Source organism: Myotis daubentonii, chromosome 14, assembly GCF_963259705.1.
Source record: "Myotis daubentonii chromosome 14, mMyoDau2.1, whole genome shotgun sequence".
Taxonomy (NCBI): domain Eukaryota; kingdom Metazoa; phylum Chordata; class Mammalia; order Chiroptera; family Vespertilionidae; genus Myotis; species Myotis daubentonii.
Window position 1 is genome coordinate 14,868,604 of NC_081853.1, and position 20,078 is coordinate 14,888,681.

The 20,078-nt window shown below is 37.0% G+C and overlaps 1 protein-coding gene across 1 annotated transcript; it reads left to right on the forward strand.

Moving 5' to 3' along the window:
* The first annotated feature begins 186 nt into the window (after window positions 1-186).
* ARF4 (ADP ribosylation factor 4) lies at window positions 187-17,563 on the forward strand. The gene is made up of 6 exons (XM_059663209.1): window positions 187-476; window positions 7,601-7,681; window positions 8,334-8,443; window positions 12,539-12,610; window positions 14,496-14,621; window positions 16,589-17,563. The coding sequence occupies exons 1-6, from the start codon at window positions 410-412 to the stop codon at window positions 16,673-16,675; spliced, it is 543 nt and encodes a 180-aa protein (XP_059519192.1). The 5' UTR covers window positions 187-409; the 3' UTR covers window positions 16,676-17,563.
* Window positions 17,564-20,078: the final 2,515 nt, after the last annotated feature.

The window sequence follows — 20,078 nt, forward strand, 5'->3', positions numbered from 1 at the left end:
GGCGGCTGGAGATGCACGTCAGCAAAGCTGGCCTCTCCGTTGCGGGCGCAGGCGCAGTGGCTCGGGCAGTACCGGAAGCGCAGGGGGATGGGCCGGCGGTGACGCGATTCTGTCCGCGTTGGAGGGGCCGGGCCGCTGCCGGAGTCGCCGCGGCTGCCGAGTGACGTGGCACAGCCGAAGCCTTAACACTAGAGCCGGAGCCGCCGCGGCAGTCGTCGAGCAGGTCCGCGCCCCGCTGATTCCGGCCCCGGAGCGTCGTCCGGCGCGCCGGCTAGCGAGCCGCCCCTGCCCCCCTCTTTCTTCGTTAGCTCCTCTCCTTCTCGCTCAGCTTGCCGGGAGCGTGAAAAGAGAAGGCCGGGGAAGCTCCGAACCCCTTTTGCTCCTGCCCATCGCGAGTGCAACTACCGCCATGGGCCTCACCATCTCCTCCCTCTTCTCCCGCCTCTTCGGCAAGAAGCAGATGCGTATTTTGATGGGTGAGTGAGCGACCGAGAGCGGAGTCCGAGCCCAGTGGGGGTCGGGGAACACCGGTCCCTGCGGTGGCGGCGGGGCCCGGTTTTGCCTCATTTTGCCGCGGTGGGGGAGGGGCGGCGGTTGGGGGTCGGGTGGAATTCTTAAGGGGGAACAATGGGGTGAAGGGTGCGTGGTGGTCCCAGACCTGTCCGGGAGGCCCTGTAGCGGCGTGGGCAAGGCTCCCTCCTCCTGCGTTTGGCTTCCTCTCCTTGATCTTACTGAAGGCCAGCCAACAAGGTAGGGCGGAGAAGGGACCTGGGATCTCGCGGGGCCCCCTCAGAGTGCGATCTGGCTCCCCGCTTCCCCGGGTGTGGGCAGCGGTCGGGAGGAGGCAGAGCGACTCCAGTCCTCCCCGCCCCCCTTTCCGCCGGTGCACACCCTGCACCCTGCACCCTGCACACGCCAGTGGTATGTGAGCGAGCGGTCGCCGAGCCCGGGGCTGGCCGTGGGCGGAAGTGGCCGGCTGGGCGCGGGGGCCCGGGAGCGCCCGAGGGTTCAGGAGCGGCCGGAGTCCTCTGCTCGCTTCGCTCAACTTGGCTTCGCGCTGGGTTCCGCTTCGTATTTTTCCTTGTCCTCGTTAGTAGCCCTGCAAACGGAGTTTTTCATGAATATGTTCCTTTTAGCCACTCTCAAAAACTAAAGGTGTTTGATTCACTCTCTTTGGTTTTCAAACTGATTTTTATTGGTAGTTTTATTAGCCCTAGGTTTAATGGGGGTCGGGAGGAACTTTTAGAAAGTAATTTTCTTAAACCGATAACAAGTTTTCAAGTAACTGAACTTTATGACGCTTAATTTTAGGGTAGCCTTCTTAATAATTACAAAGGTGTTCTTTTTAATTCTTTCGGGAAATAGGCTTTTGGAAACCTGCTTTTCAGGGTCATTTTTCGCTCAGCGGAGGGAGAAGGGACTTGTCATTGGAGGGAAGTCAGCAGCCCCTTCCGGGTAGCGCTGTAGGGAGTCTGCACTGTAGCTAAGCTCCATGGACCCCGGGAATGCTAAAAGGTGCCCCTCTAACTTTAAAACTGAAACCTGGTTCATTACCTGTTTTCTAGAGAGTGGAAGGGGTAAAGGTTTTATTTTCAAGTTGTACCCTTGAAAGTTTTCCAAAGCAAGGTTCAGTAATATTTCAAGGTGTATTAAGATGAAGGGTAAACACATTTGGTTCTTTTTTTTAACTTCTCTGTTAAGCTTCTCACTTCTTCACAATTCATGGGACAATTGTTAATCAAACATTCACAAAGGAAAATTAAAATATTTTCTCTTTCAAAGTGTTTCTCGGATTTCATTTTTGAAGACGAAATTTAGGAGGGCAAGCATGTTATTTAGGCCTTAAAAGTCACTGAAAAATGGCAGTCTAAAAAAGTATCCGAAGTTAATGAGAGAACTTTGGACTGTGATAAATTAATTTTCAGCCTGTTCCTTAAAGAGATGAACTAGTACGACCTTGTGTTCCTGGAAATGTATGTTTGGTCCTTTTACTGAAGATTGTTGGAAGTAAATTGCTGTTTTTCATTTCATTAATCTTTGTGATGGCTACAGGTTGAGGGGAAAGAGCAGTAGAATTATGCTATAAGTACTTTACTTTTTACTATATTAGGGGAGCATTTCTTCCCCTCCTCAAAAATGATGGAAAGAAAATGGAAGAGGAAAAGTATTTAACTTTGTGCATTTGTGCAGGGCGTAGAAGTCATGATTTGGAATTATTCATTTATTACTCAGGTTTGCTATTGTTTTGCATTATAATTTCAGGATAATTAGGTTCCTTGAGTAAAAATACTTGAGTCACAAGGACAACTTTTAGGTAACTCATCAAATGAAGTATAACCATATGATGGATAGAAAAATAGGTGATTTGAAAGTTTGATAATTCCTAGAAATTTTTGTTCAGCTTTCTGAGTGACAGCATAAATAATAGACACTCAAGATGTCTGCCTTTAATGAAGTATTAGAATTAATACTCAGCTACTGAGTCTGGTTTGCCACATTACTGTGGAGAATTTTAAGTTTTATTCCTATATCCACTCTCCCAAAAGTTCAAGTAATTTAAAAAGGTGTTTGGTTGAAGTTACAGCTTGCAGTAAACTAGTTAAAAACAGTATCAGATTTAAAGTAATTTAAACTATAGATTGACAGAAATTCGTCAATCATAGTTTTTCCCCTCGAAGGAGAAATTGCTCCTGCAACTAATATGAGCTTAAATTCAGAGTTTCCAACTTTTATCTCTCCTGTAGCCCTGCATTATACTATTTTATGTAGGATCAACATATTTTGATCTGATAATACGTAATAAGTAAACGACCCCCCCCACATTTTGTTTATGTCTGAAAACCACCAATGTGTTCATAGAGGAATTACTAATTCTATTCTCTGAACTTGCAAGTTCTTGACAGTTGAAAGTTTGGAAAACGTTCCTTTCTAAAAGATTGCTAATACCAGTTAAGTTCTGCCTTTACCTTATATTTTGACTATTTTTGGGGGGGTGGGGACCGGATAGGTTTAGGAGGAAGGATCCCCTGATGGTCAAACCTCTGAGTAATTAGATCAAATATTAAGGTAGATTGTGTCCACCAGAAGAATATAAAGGCAGAATGGCAGTGTACAAATACTATTTGAGAGCTCTGGCATCAGTCTAGTTGTTTTTGTTTGTTTTGTTTTATTTTTAATTTAAAAATTGAGATGTAATTCACAAAACATGTAATTCATCCCTTTAAAATGTACAGCTCAGTGGTTTTTAGTATATTCACAAAGTTGTGTAATGATCACTACTTTATTAATTCTAGAACGTTTCTATCAGCCCAGAAAGAAACCCTATACCCCCAAAAGTCTGTCATTGCCCCATCCCCCAATTCTTCTTGCAACCACTCATCTACTTTACTTTGTTTCTATGGGTTTGTCTACTTAGAATATTTTGTATAATGGAGTCATACAATATGTGACCTTTTTTTTTTTTAATATTCAGAGAGAAAGGGAGAGAGAGAGTTAGAAACAGCAACCAGAATCATTGATCAGCTGCCTCCTGCAGACCCCCCCACTAGGGATGGAGCGCAACCCTGGCATGTGCCCCTGACTGGAATTGAACCTGGGACTCTTTAGTCCACAGGCCGACGCTCTATCCACTGAGCCAAACCAACTAGGGCCAATATGTGACCTTTAGTGTCTAACTTAGTGTGACCTTTAGTGTCTTTCACTTAGCATCATGTTTTCTAGGTTTATCCATATTATAGCATGTATCAGTACTTCATTCCTTTTTATGACTGAACAATAATTCTGCTGTATACATAATACTATAGTTTGTTCAAATTGGGTTGTTTGATGGAAATGGGGTTGTTTTCACTTTGGCTATTACAAATAATACTGTTATGGACATTTGTAAGTTTTTGTTGGGGGCATATGTTTTTTATTCTCTTGGGTAAATAAATATCTAGGAGTGGAATTGTTGGGTCCTGTTAACTATGTTCAACATTCTGAGGAACTGCCAAACTGTTTTCCAAAGCAGCTATGCCAATTTACATTCCCACTAGTATGAGGGGTTTAATTTCTCCACAAGACCCAGGGGTTGAATTATCTGTTCTCCATTATTCCTGTGATTCTGGGGACATTACTGAACCTCAGATGCTTCATCTGAAAAATGGAGGGTATTGTCCCCACAATTTTTAATTTTTAAATTATAAAAATGGATGGAAACACCTAGAGATATGGATGGAACACAGTAAAGACTCAATGTTCAATTATTATGAAGTTGTATTTCAATCTTCTTTGTAAGAAAATTTGAAAGATAAAGGAAATAAAAGTATCTGAAATTTTACTTTTTTTTCTTCCCCGTTTTTTTCTTTCTGCATTTGTTTTTTTCTCTAAGTTGAGATCATTGAAATCTAGCTTAATTTAAAATATAAATATTTCTTGCTGCCACAGTTTGGTAGACAAACTTTTTAATGATTGACAAAGATTTTGGGGGTTAGTTTTGCTGCTAACACTTTGGTCAAAGTGTGAGTCCAGTAAGGAGAACAAGTAATTCCAGTGTATCTTTCAATACAGTGAGTTGTTTATGGGGGTGAGAGGGAGGGAGGGAGGACATAACTGGACTGTACAGATTAGAGTCTTATCTTGGCTAGTTAAAAATTGGTTGTAATTTTCATTTTGTGGAGAAGTCTCATTACCAAACATTGGAAAATTAATGAAGTACAAACTTAAGAAATTATTAAAATAGCACAATATTGTTAGACCAACATGTTTTTGAGTAAAGACCTGTTAATGAGTTTTAAATGATGGTAAACATTAATGTGTGCATCTTAAATCTTATAATAGAAATATCTTTTAAAGAAACTTTTGGTTTGCATATATATATATATATATATATATATATATACACACATATATATATATATATATATATGTAGCACTATCATTTTGGGTTCAACTCAAATGATTTCTTCATGATTTTAGAAACTTCTATGTGGCTGCAAGTCATTTAAATATTGTCTTAATAGTTTTTATTTTAAAAATAACGTGGTTATTTTTTAAAATAACGTGGTTGCTTAAAAAACCTTATGGTTGCACTATTTTGTAAACTCCTTTTTAAATATATACATATTTAATTGATTTTTACAGAGAGGAAAGGAGAGGGATAGAGAGAAACCTCAGTGAGAGAGAAACATGGATCAGCTACCTCCTGCATGCCTCCTACTGGGGATCGAGCCCACAACCAAGATACATTCCCTCAACCGAAATCGAACCTAAGACCCTTTAGTCCAGTCTATCCACTGAGCCAAACTGGCTAAGGCTGTTCTTTTTTTAATGAAAGTAACACGTGTTTATTGTGTTACCAAAAAAATTTAACAATATGAAAGTAGAATAGTAATTATGCATACAGGCAGCTATAAAGTTTTTATTAAAATAAAAATTAGGCCCTGACCTGTTTGGCTCAATGGATGGAGCGTCGGCCTGTGGACTGGAGGGTCCCGGGGTCGATTCCGGTCAGGGCCGTGTACCTTGGTTGCAGGCACGTCCCTGGTGGGGGGTGTGCCTCAGGAGGCAGCTGATCGATGTTTCTCTCTCATCGATGTTTCTAACTCTCTATCCTTCCCCCTTCCTCTCTATAATCAATAGAATATATTTAAAAAAAATAAAAATTAAAATTAGATTACTGTAACTTAAAGTAATTCTGTTTTCTCCCCTTCCTTGTCAATATTTTTGAATTGACATTGTTTTTAAATGGCAGTATGAGGTTCATTTGGACCCCAATGAGGAGTGGCATGTGTCATAGTTCTCAAACTGTAACTCAAGTATTTTTCCTAATCACCATCTCAATTTCAATTCTTCTGACTTGTACCTAATCGTATTTGGACTTAGTTAAAGGGGACTTTTGCTTTATTTTAAAATTTGATCAGAATCACAAGTGGCATTTATGCTCTCAAGAGACAGCTTTTTTCCAACAATGAAAAGATTATATGTTATTCCCATTTTCTGTATTGTTGCTTAAGATCTGTGTTGTTTTGTTTTTTTGTTTTGTTTTGTTTTTCCAATTTTTTGGTAATGTTCCATACACAAAAAAACAAAACGCTTCCTCGTAACAATTGATTTTTCTTATGTCCATGAGTGAGGGCTGAGAGTGGGCTGCTCACGCTGTCTAGTAAGTGTCAGTATTTTGGAAAGAATAAACCTGAATCCCAGTATGAAGAAGTAGAGACCAAAGTTTTATTAGAGGACATAGGAATAAGAAGATTTAAGATGTCAGAGTTTCCAGAAAAATCTTAAAGCTACCCTTTTTTCTGCCAAGGGCCATTTAGATATTTATAACATTATTCACGGGCCATACAAAATTACCAACTTCTACTAAATTAACTCATCCCTAATGCCTTGGCAGGGCCAGACCAAATGACTTTGAGGGCCTTATACTGAGGGACGTTCTCCACCCCTGCTTTATAGGGAACAAAGCAAAAAGGGTAGGAGTATGAATTGCCTATAGCCTTTAGCTCTGTTTTTGAAGTAACTGATCAAAATTAAACTTACTTGCACGGGAATGTAGATTAGATAAGTAAGGTGATTTCTGGTTTTCTTTTAAAACTTAATAGAATTGGTTTCATGTGCCAAGTCTTGCTTTGATTTAAATTTTTAAAACACATCTTTGCTTAAATCAACACTCAGTTGAATTTCAAAATCTGTGGTAATGTGGAAATTCAAGTGGCCAAATGTGATATCCTTGCAGCAATGGTCCATTCAATGAGATTATTAGATACTGACCTTCCTTTCCATTTATGAAGACTTTAGCAAACAATGTAGAATATTCAGGTTTTGAGAGATTCATACTTAAAATAAGCATTTAATTTGTTCTTCACTATCACTGTAATAAACTTCTTGTTTAATAGTTTATTAAACTTCTTGTTTAATAAACTTCTTGTTTTAATAGGAATTTTTTTCAGAAACCACATTCTTCCACACTTGTCTATGCCTCAAGGAAGCATTTTAAGAATTTAGACATATGTTGGAGATGAATATGATAGGGTCATTTTTACAACTCATATTAACCAGTCTTTTATTCTCATTTCTGCACATTTGACATTGAAATGAACGTAAGTAGGAGTAAAATTGGCCTTATCTTCCTTTGGAAGTCATTTAAAGAGATTAGGACATAGTATTGAGTTTATTAATCTTAAAGTTCTTTATTCACTTGTTCTTATGTGTTCTGATTCAATTCTAATTTGTGTTTTTTAAAATGGTAATAGGTCATAGAAATAATACAGATGAGTTGGAGATCATAAATTATCTGATCCAGTGTCCTTATTTTATAGCTAATTTCTCTGGCTTTAGTTTCCTAAAGTGACTTGTTTAAAGGCACTTGTCTAGTTTATGGCAAAGCAAATCTAGAAATTACTGCCTGAATCAGCCAGATACTATTTTCTTTTCACTACTACATGCTATCTCTTTAGGTCTAGAAAGACAAAGTGAAATCAGAAATTAGGTGATTTTATTTCTAATTCATTTGTGCCTTGACCAGTCAACTTTAGCTTTCAAACTATATATTTGTTGCAAAATAATTTCTTAGTGTGTGCTTTTGGTCTAGATTTAAAACCTGTGATGTCTTTTCTAGTTGGATTGGATGCTGCTGGCAAGACGACCATTCTGTATAAACTGAAGTTAGGGGAGATAGTCACCACAATTCCTACCATTGGTAAGAAAGTTTACAGGTGATTATTATAAAGTGAAATAGAATAGAGCTTAATTTTGAAACTGCCTTATATTTAAAGACTTTGCTTTTAGAGCAGTTTTATTTTCACAGAAAAATTGGGAGGTATCCCAAATTATCGCTTCCCCCATAGTCAGCATCACTCACTAGAGCAGCGGTTCTCAACCTGTGGGTCGCGACCCCTTTGGCGGTCGGACGACCCTTTCACAGGGGTCGCCTAAGACCATCCTGCATATCAGATATTTACATTACGATTCATTACAGTAGCAACATTACAGTTATGAAGTAGCAATGAAAATAATTTTATGGTTGGGTCACAACATGAGGAACTGTATTTAAAGGGCCAGAAGGTTGAGAACCACTGCACTGGAGTGATACATTTGTTACAGTTGATGAACCTACATTTTCACATCATAATCACCCAAGGTCCATAGTTTACCTTTGGGTTCACTTTTGATGTACATTCTGTCTAGACAGATGTACAATGACATGCATTCATCATAACTCCTTGATTTTTAAGTTTGTTGATTATTTAGTGGGACTTTAAAAAAGCAATTCTGAGATAATTCCACAGTAAAGGGGTTTATTTTCTTACTGACATTGTGCACAGCAGTCCTTTTGGTTTTTCTCTTTGTAGGTTTTAATGTGGAAACAGTAGAATATAAGAACATTTGTTTCACAGTATGGGATGTTGGTGGTCAAGATAAAATAAGGCCTCTCTGGAGGCATTACTTCCAGAACACCCAGGTAAGGAATGCTATACATTTTTTATAACTTTTCTTAATAAGTTTCATGCTCTAAAATTTATGTTAATATTTACTGTTTAACTGGCTGTCGGTGTTTACTATATGAGTTGGCATTCTTCTTATCACTACCATATTCGTCAGTGAACTCTCAAGCTTTTGAGGCTAAATTACTGAGGGTGGAAGAGTTACATAGCTGTCATAGTAATATTTTTAAGTGTGTGGGTTATTCTCAAGATTGAATTAGCTGTTTCAGCAGTAGTTCTATTGGTTTCATTCTTAGTCTAGACTAGAAAGTAAGATATGTATAACTTTTTGTCATTATAGTTTTTAATGAATGTAAGACAATCGTTCTTCATTTACCCCAGTTAATTGTTTACTTTACTAAAATACATTACAACCCTGGCCAGGTGGCTCTGTTGATTGGAGCATGTTCCCTACACCAAAAGGTTGCTGGTTCAATTCCCATTTGGGGTGTGCACAGGAAGCTACCGATTGATGTTCGTTCTCTCTCTCTCTCTCTCTCTCTCTCTCTCTCTCTCTCTCAAAATCAAAAATAAATCCTCAGGTGAGAATTTAAAAAAATTCTAAAAAAAAAAATGGCATTACAAAAATATATTAAGGTTAATCTGCCCTGTTGATTTGTAAGATAGTTTTATATTACTGTGTAGTATATGTAAATAACACATGGAAGAGACATTAGCGCAGAAGTTCTTAATTTGGCTGCACATTGGAGTAACTTGGGGAGCTTTCAAAATCCTAAAGTACTGATCATAACTCCAGACCACTTGAATCAGAATTTCTGGGAATATAAACTAGGCATTAGTAGTGCTTCTCAAACTTTAATGTGCCTATTAATTATCTGGGTCTTTGCTAAAATACAGATCAATTCACTAGGGCTTGGCTAAGTAACACCTGAGGTTTCTAGCAAGTTCCAGGTAGTGGTTCTGATGCTGCTGTTTGAGATCTTACTTTGCGGAACAAGGCTCCAGTACAGAGTAATTCAACAGCAGCACTGTTGACATTTTGGGCGGAATAATTCTGTTGTTGGGTGAAGGGAGAGCTCTCTTTTGCATGGTAGGATGTTTAGCAGCATTCCTGGCTCCCACTAGGTGCCATAGCAGTACCCTCCTTCCCCCCAACCCAATTGCAACAACCTAAATTGCTCCCTCTTGAAAACCACTGCTCTAGTCTTACTCTTATATGTAAGGAAACTGAAGCTTGGAATGACTTACCTAAGACTGGAGAGCTGGTTCTTGTGCTACATTTCTATTTAACCTGCTTCCAACTCTGTTGTGTTTCCGAGGTAATGTGCGATGTTAACAAGCACTTCATATGTTTAAGATTTGCAGATAGCAGTTATTCTTGGTCTCCAGCTCTTATAACATTGTATATAAGTGAGGTACATTGCCACCAGGTGGCAGTGAATACCCTAGCAACCAGGTTTAAGTAGTATATTCTGTTAAGTAAGTAGCTTGTTTATTTATTTAAAAATTAGAATGTGCCCAGCCGGGTTGCTCAGTGGTTGAGCATCCACCTATGAACCAGGAGGTCATGGTTTCTCAGTCAGAGTATATGCCTGGGTTTCGGGCTCCATCCCCAGTAGGGGGCATGCAGGAGGCAGCCAATCAATAATTCTCTCATCATCGATGTTTCTATTTCCCTCTCCTTTCTTCTTTAAAAAATTAGAATGTTTCTGTTCATTAGCATAGCTGTGGTTAGAAAAGATATTTTGATGAGTCATATGCTTTAAAAATAAATCTTATTATGTTCTAAGTAAAACTTTGTTAATCTTAAGCCTTATAATTTTTAAACCAAGGGTAGCCCTGGTTTTATCCCTAGATTTGTTTAGCATGCTTGGTAGTTTACTTTGAGATCTTTTTTTATTGGGGGAGGGAGGGGTAGGTACCAAATTACTTTATTTGAAGGAATGTTACAAATGAAAGACATGAATGAATTATTTGGTACAAGTTATAGAAAAGGGAAGGTAACTCCAACATGCATGTACTGCTTTGGTGACTAGGGAAGTCACTCCTGTGACTATGGGAAGCCAGCCTAAGGCTTAGCTGTCATCACTGTCTCCCAGGGTGTGCTTATCAAAGAGATACTCTGCCATGCCCGTTTCAGGGGCCTCCCAGCATGTGCAAGTTAGTTACAAGGTCTTAATTTGAGATTAGATCCATTCCTGACCTCTTTGGATTACCTTAAATCAAAAGTCCAAGTACTTCTTCCTAGGGACCTCATGCCTGCTAGAGAAAGCTTTATGTGTTACCTGATAATAACAGCTAAGCTGTTACAGCTAGATTTGCCAACACTCCTGACCAGTTCTTTCAGCTATAAAATTTAAAAGAAACTGATGCCATGATTTTAACTTGTGTTAACAATCCAGGACACAGTGTTTATTGTAAATTCCTCTTCCCTCACTAGATAATTCCAATTATTTTGTTCTAAACCATTAAATAAATATTTAGCCATTTAAGTAATCTATAATAGCCAGACCTATCTTTAGAATTTTACCCTTTCTACACTCTTGATTCTAGGCTGTCCAAGGAAGTGAATAACTTATAATTTATTTCTAAAATAATTCTCCCTCTCAATAATGCTATTTTGGGACTGATAGCATTACTTATATTTTAAAACAATAAAAATGTGTTGATAGTACAGAAAAAAAAGTAGATCATTTTAGAGGTATTAACTCTTCTAGAGGGGATAACTAGTAAGTAGTGCTGAGATCTGAATTTGGGTATCTTTATACTATGCCATACTGGCTCTCCTAGTACCAAAAGTTTTTTTTAAAGGTTAGGATGTTTAAAATGATTGTTTACACCTGGCCAATGTTGCTCAGTTGTTGAGCATCAACCTATGAAAAGGAGGTCAGTGTTCAATTCCCTTTTAGGGCACATGCATGGGTTTCAAGCTCTATCCCCAGTAGTGGGTGTACAGGAAGCAGCCAGTCTATGTTTCTCTCATCATTGATGTTTCTCTCCTCTCTTCCTCTCTAAAATCAATTTTTAAAAAAAGTATATAAAAAGGATGGCTTCTAACAGACATAAAGGAAGTGGGTTTGAAAGTTGCTAGATCAAAATGATATTGTCATTTAACATCCATAGCCTAAAATAACTATTAAGTACCCTGGCAAACTCAGTGTAATACTTAGGAGTAAATACAAAGTGATGTAGACCTTTGTCCTCAGTGGATTTAATCTAGTTACTTACATAAGTAATAACACAAGACAGTTTGTGATAAAAGTGACACATGATCATAAATATTCTGTGATCAGGGTTGTGGGGAGAACATTCAAAGTAATCACTTTTGTATTAATAGGAATAGATTTTAATAAAGCTATAAAATTAATCTGCCCTCCCTCAAGTTGAAAACCTTTTTATATTTTTCCATTTGAAAGTTTTTAGAAAAGTCTTAATTCAAAGAACTGCTTCCCAATTCCATTTCTTTTGTAGTATAAAATTCTAATATTTGTAAATATCTTTAAGAATGATTACAACCTTCCTTCTTATTAAATATTTCTTACTTGATCAAGTCAACCATGAATTTTAGATATATTTTGCTTAAAACTTCCTTACCCTGGTTGAGTTGGTGGGCAACATTCTAGAGCAAGGCTAAGTTTTCCTGATGAAGCATGCCTCTTCTCCCTCTTTTTTTTTTTTTTTTTAACACTGTGTACTTTCAATAAATCCAGTTAGTAAATTTATGAATCTTTGGCTTATTCTTTTCCTTTTGTCCCCACTTGTGGTCATTTTGTTACTTAAATTTATCTGGACTTAAACACGCAAGGGCACAGGGAAGAAAGGGAGTGGGGTAAAATTTAGTTTTAGCGCAACTGAGAAAAGATTTCATTTGGTTAAGAGTGTCATTTCTTTTGATTTAAAATAAAATTTCAAATGTTGAAGTAAAAAATAGTGCTCAAATTTGTTTTCAGGACTTTAAGCCCTGTTCTTTTTCTATTATTTTTTTAAATAATGGGACATTTTCTTCTCAACATTTGGCTCTTGATATGGTTTTGCTGCTTATGCTTGTGTTTCATATTTAGTGTGTCCTTTAAATTTAACTGTCATAATTTATTTAAACGATTTTTTTTCAGGGTCTTATTTTTGTGGTAGATAGCAATGATCGTGAAAGAATTCAGGAAGGAGCTGAAGAGCTGCAAAAAATGGTAAAAATATATTTTTTTAATTTATCATTTCCAGAATGCATTTTTTCCTAAGTGACAGTGGTGATGTCAGTGGTTGGCACATTTTAACTGTGATTAGATTACACAAGTAAGACTTTTTAGGGCAGAAAGAACTATCATCACAGGTTCTTAAGAATTCATATATGGACACAGACACCAGGGGTGAGGGCATGAGTGGGGGGGAGGGAAGGGGGAGGTGGAAATGGGGGGATAAGGACACGTATGTGGTACCTTAATCAATAAAGAAAAAGAAAGAATGCATATAATATAAAAATCTCCTATAGAGTTTTTTTTTTAAAAAAAAAAAACACAAACCCCCACACAGAAGAGAAACTACGTAGTAGGCTGGGAGAAAAAGCCCAGCTTGTTTTTAGAATGCTCCATGACTGCTTTTGATGCATATCTCTGATTGAGGATGTTTACATTAGTCCACTCTCTTATTTTATAGGTATAACATTTGTAGTTGTGATACTTTATGGGTGGGATGCTGGTTCAGATTCCTTGCTCCTAAGGTCATTGGGTTTAGTTTTTTCTGTATTGTGCCTACAATGTATACTTTGAAATGTTTTGTAATAGTAACCATGATAAAGAATCCCGGGGAAGGTAGTAGGATTTTGGTTGACAGTGGCATCTTGGCCTGCCCATATATTGGGTTAATGTTTTCATTTGTCTGTTTGCTAAAAAGCCAGGGCGGGGTGGGGTTGTTGAGGAAACTTGCCATGGTTTCAAATTATGGCCATAAAACATTTACTGAAATGAAATCTTAATTCTCATTTATTGCAATCTGTAAAACCATTTTGTCAGTGTATGTGTAACTAAATAACTGTTGAGGTGGTTTTTTTCTTTTTTTGTCAGATGAGTTACATATCACCCCTTCTCTTTTTGTAAATAGTTTTGAGATAAAAGTCACATGCTATGAACTTCACTCATTTGAAATGCACAAGTTAGTGGTTATTAGTTTACAAAATGTGACAGCCGTTACCACAGTCTAATTTTAGAACATTTTCATTGGCCCATAAAGAAATCGTAGAACATTTATTATTTATTCCCCATTCCTTTCCCCACTCTACCCTACACCCCTAGCGCTGACATCCACTAATCTTCTTTCTGTCTCTTTATACGTATGCCTATTCTGGACATTTATACAATTGGAATCATGCAATATGTGGTCTTTTGTTAATTTTTAAAATTTTCGTTACTTTTCACTGAGCATAAGTTTTCAAGGTTCATATTGTATCATGTATCAGAATCTCATTTTTACGGTCTTTCTACTTTTGGTGGTATTCTTGCATTTTTTATGATATTGTTAATATCCTAATCATTGTATTGTTGTACCACTGTTGTCTAGTTCAGCTGGCTGGAAAGGATAAAAGTCCAAAAAGAATCATTATCTAAATAGTTCTACTAAGTACTATAAGGTCCTGTCATAAATATTTATTGCCATATGTGTTTTTTGTCCTTGCCAGTCTTACCCTCAATGTATGATCATGAAGACTGAATAAATGTTTTACCTTAATGGAGTATAGCATGGTTGGCTTGAAAAAGTTTTGCTTTACTTGAAGGCATATAATTATTTGCTCAGGATTTAAAAACTGAAGGATAAGATCCTACTTCTGGGAATATATCCTAAAACCCCTGAAACACCAATAAAAAATATATTTAAAAAAAAGCATAGGCATACTTACAAATAGAATATATATAAGTACTGGAAGAAACCCCTCAACAACTGAAGGATAAGAGATTTAAGTTGTAGGAATACCTTAACTTTATGTAGAGAAATTGGGTTGGAAGACAGTGTTTTATTTAATTTGTTACAATAATTGAATTCCAGTTTTGTAGTTGTTAATGTCTTAGCTTTTATTTTCAGCTTCAGGAAGATGAGTTGCAAGATGCAGTGTTGCTGCTTTTTGCAAATAAACAGGATTTGCCAAATGCTATGGCCATCAGTGAAATGACAGATAAATTAGGTCTTCAGTCTCTTCGTAACAGAACAGTAAGTATTTGGCTTATATTAACTTCTTGACTATTAGACTTATTAGGATGATTGTTTTAGCTAATATTTAGTTTAAAAATTTATTAGCTAGTTGTCCCATTTGAGCAGGTAATGAACACATTATTTTACTATAGTTTACTCTTGCTTACAGAAATATGACCCCTTTCAGGCATTATTTCGTACTGTAATAAATGTGTTCAGTTTTATTTTAAAGAATGCTGATACCTTCTCCATTTTTTTTAGCTTTTAATAAATATTCGTTAAGGATCCAAAGATTTAAATATCTTTATTTTATTTAATGTTTGTTACCTTTATCCTCAAAATGTTTAGTATTGATAAATATGTAGAAAACTGCTCTATGTAAATTGTAATACTAAAAAATTATTGATATTTTAAATTTTATATCTTAAATAACAGGCAAATAATTCGTAATTTTGTTTTTAGGAGCCATATTTTAGATAATATTGTTTTGTACCGTAATATCAAAAGCTTGTGGGGCACCCGGCCGGTGTGTCTCAGAGGTTGAGTGTTGACCCAGGAACCAAGAAGGTTGCTGGTTCACTTCCTGGTCAAGGCACATATCCAGATTGTGGGCTCAACCCCCAGCAGGGAGCATGCAGGAGGCAGCCTATAGATGATGTTCCTTTCTCATCGATGTTTCTATCTCTCTAAGTTTTTAATTTAAAATTACAAGAAATATTCCCTCTCTAACTGCTTATTTTATATCCGTGATTTAAATATCGGCAAAACACAACATGCAGTTTTATATGTAAACATGATATCACAAACTATTAGTGTGGCTTGTGCTTTACAATAGTTTTTTAATAGCTTGTCAGCAAGGCAGACATTGTACTATGGCAATAATGTAAAGACTGAGATGTTCCAGGTTGATTTAAATAAAATAAATTGCAAAGGATACCAGTTTTCCATGCTATATGAATTTATGCCTTTTCCCAGCCTTCTGGGGTGTTTGATATTCAAATAATACTGGGCAACATTGTATACTTTCAGTGGTGTTGCAATATTAAAACAAGGTCTTTAAGGCAAAATAAAACGTGAATAAAGAAATTAATAAAAATAAATTATCCCTTATAGATAATTAAATTGCTTTCTAAGTCTTTTTGTATTTGTAACTTTTCATGGCAGTACATAGAGTTACTAGAGAAAAGATTCATTACCAATTTTAAAAAGTAGAACTTTTTGGAATGCATAAGACTAAAGATAATGAAATTATCTGAAAAGCATGTCTCTAAAAATATCAACAAGCCCATACTCTAAAAATTTTGCCTCCTATATTCTGAACTTTTTTAAAAAGTGGGAAATAAGAGGGTTATAAGGAATAGGTGGGTAGTTTATTTGTTACTCATCTTCCCATGAATGTTCTTTTTAGATTAAGTAGTAGATAATTGGTTAAATTTAATGTGTGGGTAGAAGTAGTTTTAAATGTGAGAGGAGTTTTTTGAGAAGCAAGAGTTATGAGAGAACTCCCAATCTATATATACAGTTACTGAGATCATTAAATATAAAAGTAATTACTTGAGTTGTAAAACTTTAATGTATTTACTCATTTATTCCTATGGTTTTATGTATTTTGTTTGCTTTGTTTAAAAAAACTGATTTCAGAGAGAGGGATAGAACATCAATGATGAGAATCATTGATTGGTTGCCTCCTACACACCACTTACTGGGGATAGAGCCTGCAACCTGGGCATGTGCCCTGACCAACCTGGGCATGTGCCCTGACCGGGAATCGAACTGTGAACTCCTGGTTCATGGGTTGACACTCAACCACTGAGCCACATTGCCGGGCTTATGTTTTCTTTTTTTCTGTACGTTTATGGAAACTGCTGGCTAAATAATACCCCTAAGCAATTGGGGGAAAATAATTTTCTGATTCAGAAATTTGAAACTCTGTGTTATACATAGTCTCATGTTAATCACGTATTTTCTTGTTTATTTCTTTGTAGTGGTATGTTCAAGCCACTTGTGCTACACAAGGAACTGGCCTGTATGAGGGACTTGACTGGCTGTCAAATGAGCTTTCAAAACGTTAAATGAAACTGGATATCTAATCAAGGACATGTTGGATAGAATTTGTCTAGGCTTGTTACAACAAAATTAGTTTGCATCTTGGTTATTAAACAGTATCTGGGACTGGTTTGGGCAGAATATTACAGCGTTTAAACTTGTTTTGTTGCCAATTATTGTTTACCAAGTATAAATGTTGCACTTTAGCAATATGCTTGGTTTTAAAGAAATTATCTTTAACTTGGGGGGAAAAAGTGTCCTCTTTTAATTTTACTTCCCTTAAACCTAAATGCCTGAACTTAGCTATTGTGACACCTTTAAATAAATCCATTTTGAATGTTTTTTGAGCCCACAAAAAATAATGTTTTAAAGTTATCCCCTTGCTACTTTACTGATACCTTTATCATTCCTGGGACAGTCTGCTGATTTAAAAATAAAATGTAGCATTCCATTTGTATTTATTTTCCTCCCTTGCCAAAAAGATTTTCTAATACTGCTTGTACCAGCCAGGGAAATGCTCCAAAACACTATTGAGATCTCTTGCACTGAGGAACTTATTACTCCTCCCTTCTCTCCCCCCGATTATGACTCCTGGCTTCCATCAGCCAAGCTTACCTTGGTGTGGTTTGGATTCAATAGCTAATTAGTTCTATGCTGGTAGCAAAGAGTTCATATGGAGATGATTTTTAATACCCAGCAGATTGTCTTTCTTTATATTGTATCTTTTTTATGTTGCATGTTGCTTTTGGTATCAGCCTGACTCTTTGCCCAGTATATGATAGTTCTGCTGATGTTTTATTGTTTATTGGTGAACATATCTTCATTAAGAGTTTTTGGAAAACTCATCAAACTCAAATGAATAAGTTTTCTTCATAACCCATTTGGAATTATTCCTAATAAAATGATAAAATATATATTTGTGTGTGTTCTTTTTGAGTTTTAAAGATGTTTGACATGGATTTTCTTATTTAGTAAAGTTGATTTACATACTTTACACTGTGAATAATAATACAGATCCCAGTGAAATTTATTAATTGTTTAAAATGAAACGTTGGGTTGCTATCGTGTGTATGACAGAGTGGGGAAGCAACTTTTAAAATTTAGTTTTATTTGATAAAATACCATTTTTGGCACTGTACATTTCTAAAAACAGATCAAGAATAAAAAGCTACAATAAAATGAACTGCCAAAAAGCATGTATGCATGTGCTTGCTTTACAGCTAACGTTAGTTAAAAAAAATTTAAGTGCTGTTTCATGGCAGAATACATAAACTATCAGTGATGTTGCTTTTCTACATAGGAGAAAAAAGTTCACAGCACTTTTCTGCTTCACGAATTTCGGAACTGCAGAGAGATTACATGTGACTAACTTTTTGTTAATAAGACAATTAAGGTATATACCTCATTAACTACATCTATTAAGTTATTAGGGACTCCACTTGGTAACCTTATGAATAACTTAGTTTTTGTCTATAGTCTAAATTTCTTTGTATTTTATAAACCTTGGTTTTTTATGATTGTTAATGGCTTGCATAGATTTTGGTAAATTTGTGGATTGAAATTTTATTTTCAAAACCAAGCACATGCTTGTAAAATAATGTATAGTTTTGAATAGTTAATAACAACAAAAAGTACTGGTTCAACTGAAAAGAAATTGGAATTAAGTAGTTGATTGTCAAACAGGTTACTGGGATAAAGTGTGTGTTTAACCTGTCACTTTGATGTAAGTGCAACTTTCCTAGCCCACCAGATGAGTTCTCTCTTCTTCTCTCCAAATAAAAAAGGTATCATTTATTTTTTTCTTTAATTAAATCTTTATTGTTCAGATTATTACATTAGTTACTCTTTTTTTCCCACCATAACTCTCCTCCACCCAGTTCCCATCCCACCCTCCGCCCTCATTCCCCACCCACTGTCCTCATCCATAGGTGCACGATTATTGTCCAATCTCTTCCCTCACCCCACACCCCTTTCCCCCCCACCCCCAAGAATAGTCAGTCCATTCCCTTTCTATGTCCCTGATTCTATTACACTTCTTAAAGGATACCTTTCAGCATTTCATATAATACTGGTTTGGTGGTGATGAACTCCTTTAGCTTTTTCTTATCTGTGAAGCTCTTTATCTGGCCTTCAATTCTGAATGATAGCTTTGCTGGATAAAGTAGTCTTGGTTGTAGGTTGTTGGCATTCATCACTTTGAATATTTCTTGCCACTCCCTTCTGGCCTGCAAAGTTTCTGTTGAGAAATCAGCTGACAGTCGTATGGGTACTCCCTTGTAGGTAACTGATTTTCTTTCTCTTGCTGCTTTTAGGATTCTCTTTGTCTTTTGCTCTTGGCATTTTAATTATGATGTGTCTTGGTGTGGTCCTCTTTGGATTCCTTTTGTTTGGGGTTCTCTGCGCTTCCTGGACTTGTAAGTCTATTTCTTTGACCAGGTAGGGGAAGTTTTCTGTCATTATTTCTTCAAATAGGTTTTCAATATCTTGCTCTCTCTCTTCTTCTGGCACCCCTATAATTCGGATGTTGGTATGCTTGAAGCTGTCCCAGAGGCTCCTTACACTATCTTCGTATTTTTGGATTCTTTTTTCATTTTGCTTTTCCAGTTGGGTGTTTTTTGCTTCTTCGTATTTCAAATCTTTTACTTCATTCTTGCGATCCTCTGGTCTGCTGTTGGGAGTCTGTATAATGTTCTTTATTTCAGTCAGTGTATGCTTAATTTCTAGTTGGTCCTTTATCACAACATCGAGGGTCTCATTAGATTTCTTGAGGATCTCCCTACATTTATCGGCGGTCTCACCAGTCTTGAAGATCTCACTACATTTACTGGTGGTCTCACCAGTCTTTTCGAGGGCCTTATTAAATTTATTGGCGGCTTCTAGACAATTCTTTAAAGACCTTAAAAGTGTGGTTTTGAACTCTATATTCAGCAGTTTGCTTTCCTCCAATTCTGTCGTTTGTGTCCTGTTTCTTTGTCTCCGCATTTTTTATGCTTCACTGTGTTGATAGAGTGCCTTTCTGTGCTAAGTGTCCCAATTACCTGAGGTAGACACTCTTGGTGCACCCCCTTGTGGGCTTTGTGCACAGTCTTGTTGTAATTAAGCCTTGATTGTTGTAGTTACCACTGTGAGGAATTGACCTCCAGGCCAATTGGCTGTGAGAATCAGCTGTGTCTGCAGTGGGAGAACTTCTGTGCTGGAGACACCCCTTTGGGGCTAGACTTGCTTCGATGGGGCTTTGGTGCTCACTGAGTCTGCCCCCTGAGTGTGTCTTTTATGGTTCCAGGGAGCTGCAGACTGGATGGTCCCACTCTGACCTCTGGGCTTCTTGGCTCCTGGATCTCGAGGGAGGTGCTAATCTAGCCTTTGACTGAGGCTATCCAACAAAAGTCTCCCTGCAGGGCTTGGGCGGAGCGGGTCCCAGGGGATCAA

Excerpts from the sequence above, each read along its gene's own strand:
- ARF4 (XM_059663209.1), top strand. The coding sequence starts at position 410 with ATGGGCCTCACCATCTCCTCCCTCTTCTCCCGCCTCTTCGGCAAGAAG. Across the intron at positions 477-7,600 it reads GCAGATGCGTATTTTGATGG|TTGGATTGGATGCTGCTGGC; the intron begins GTGAGTGAGCGA and ends TGTCTTTTCTAG. Across the intron at positions 14,622-16,588 it reads AGTCTCTTCGTAACAGAACA|TGGTATGTTCAAGCCACTTG; the intron begins GTAAGTATTTGG and ends ATTTCTTTGTAG.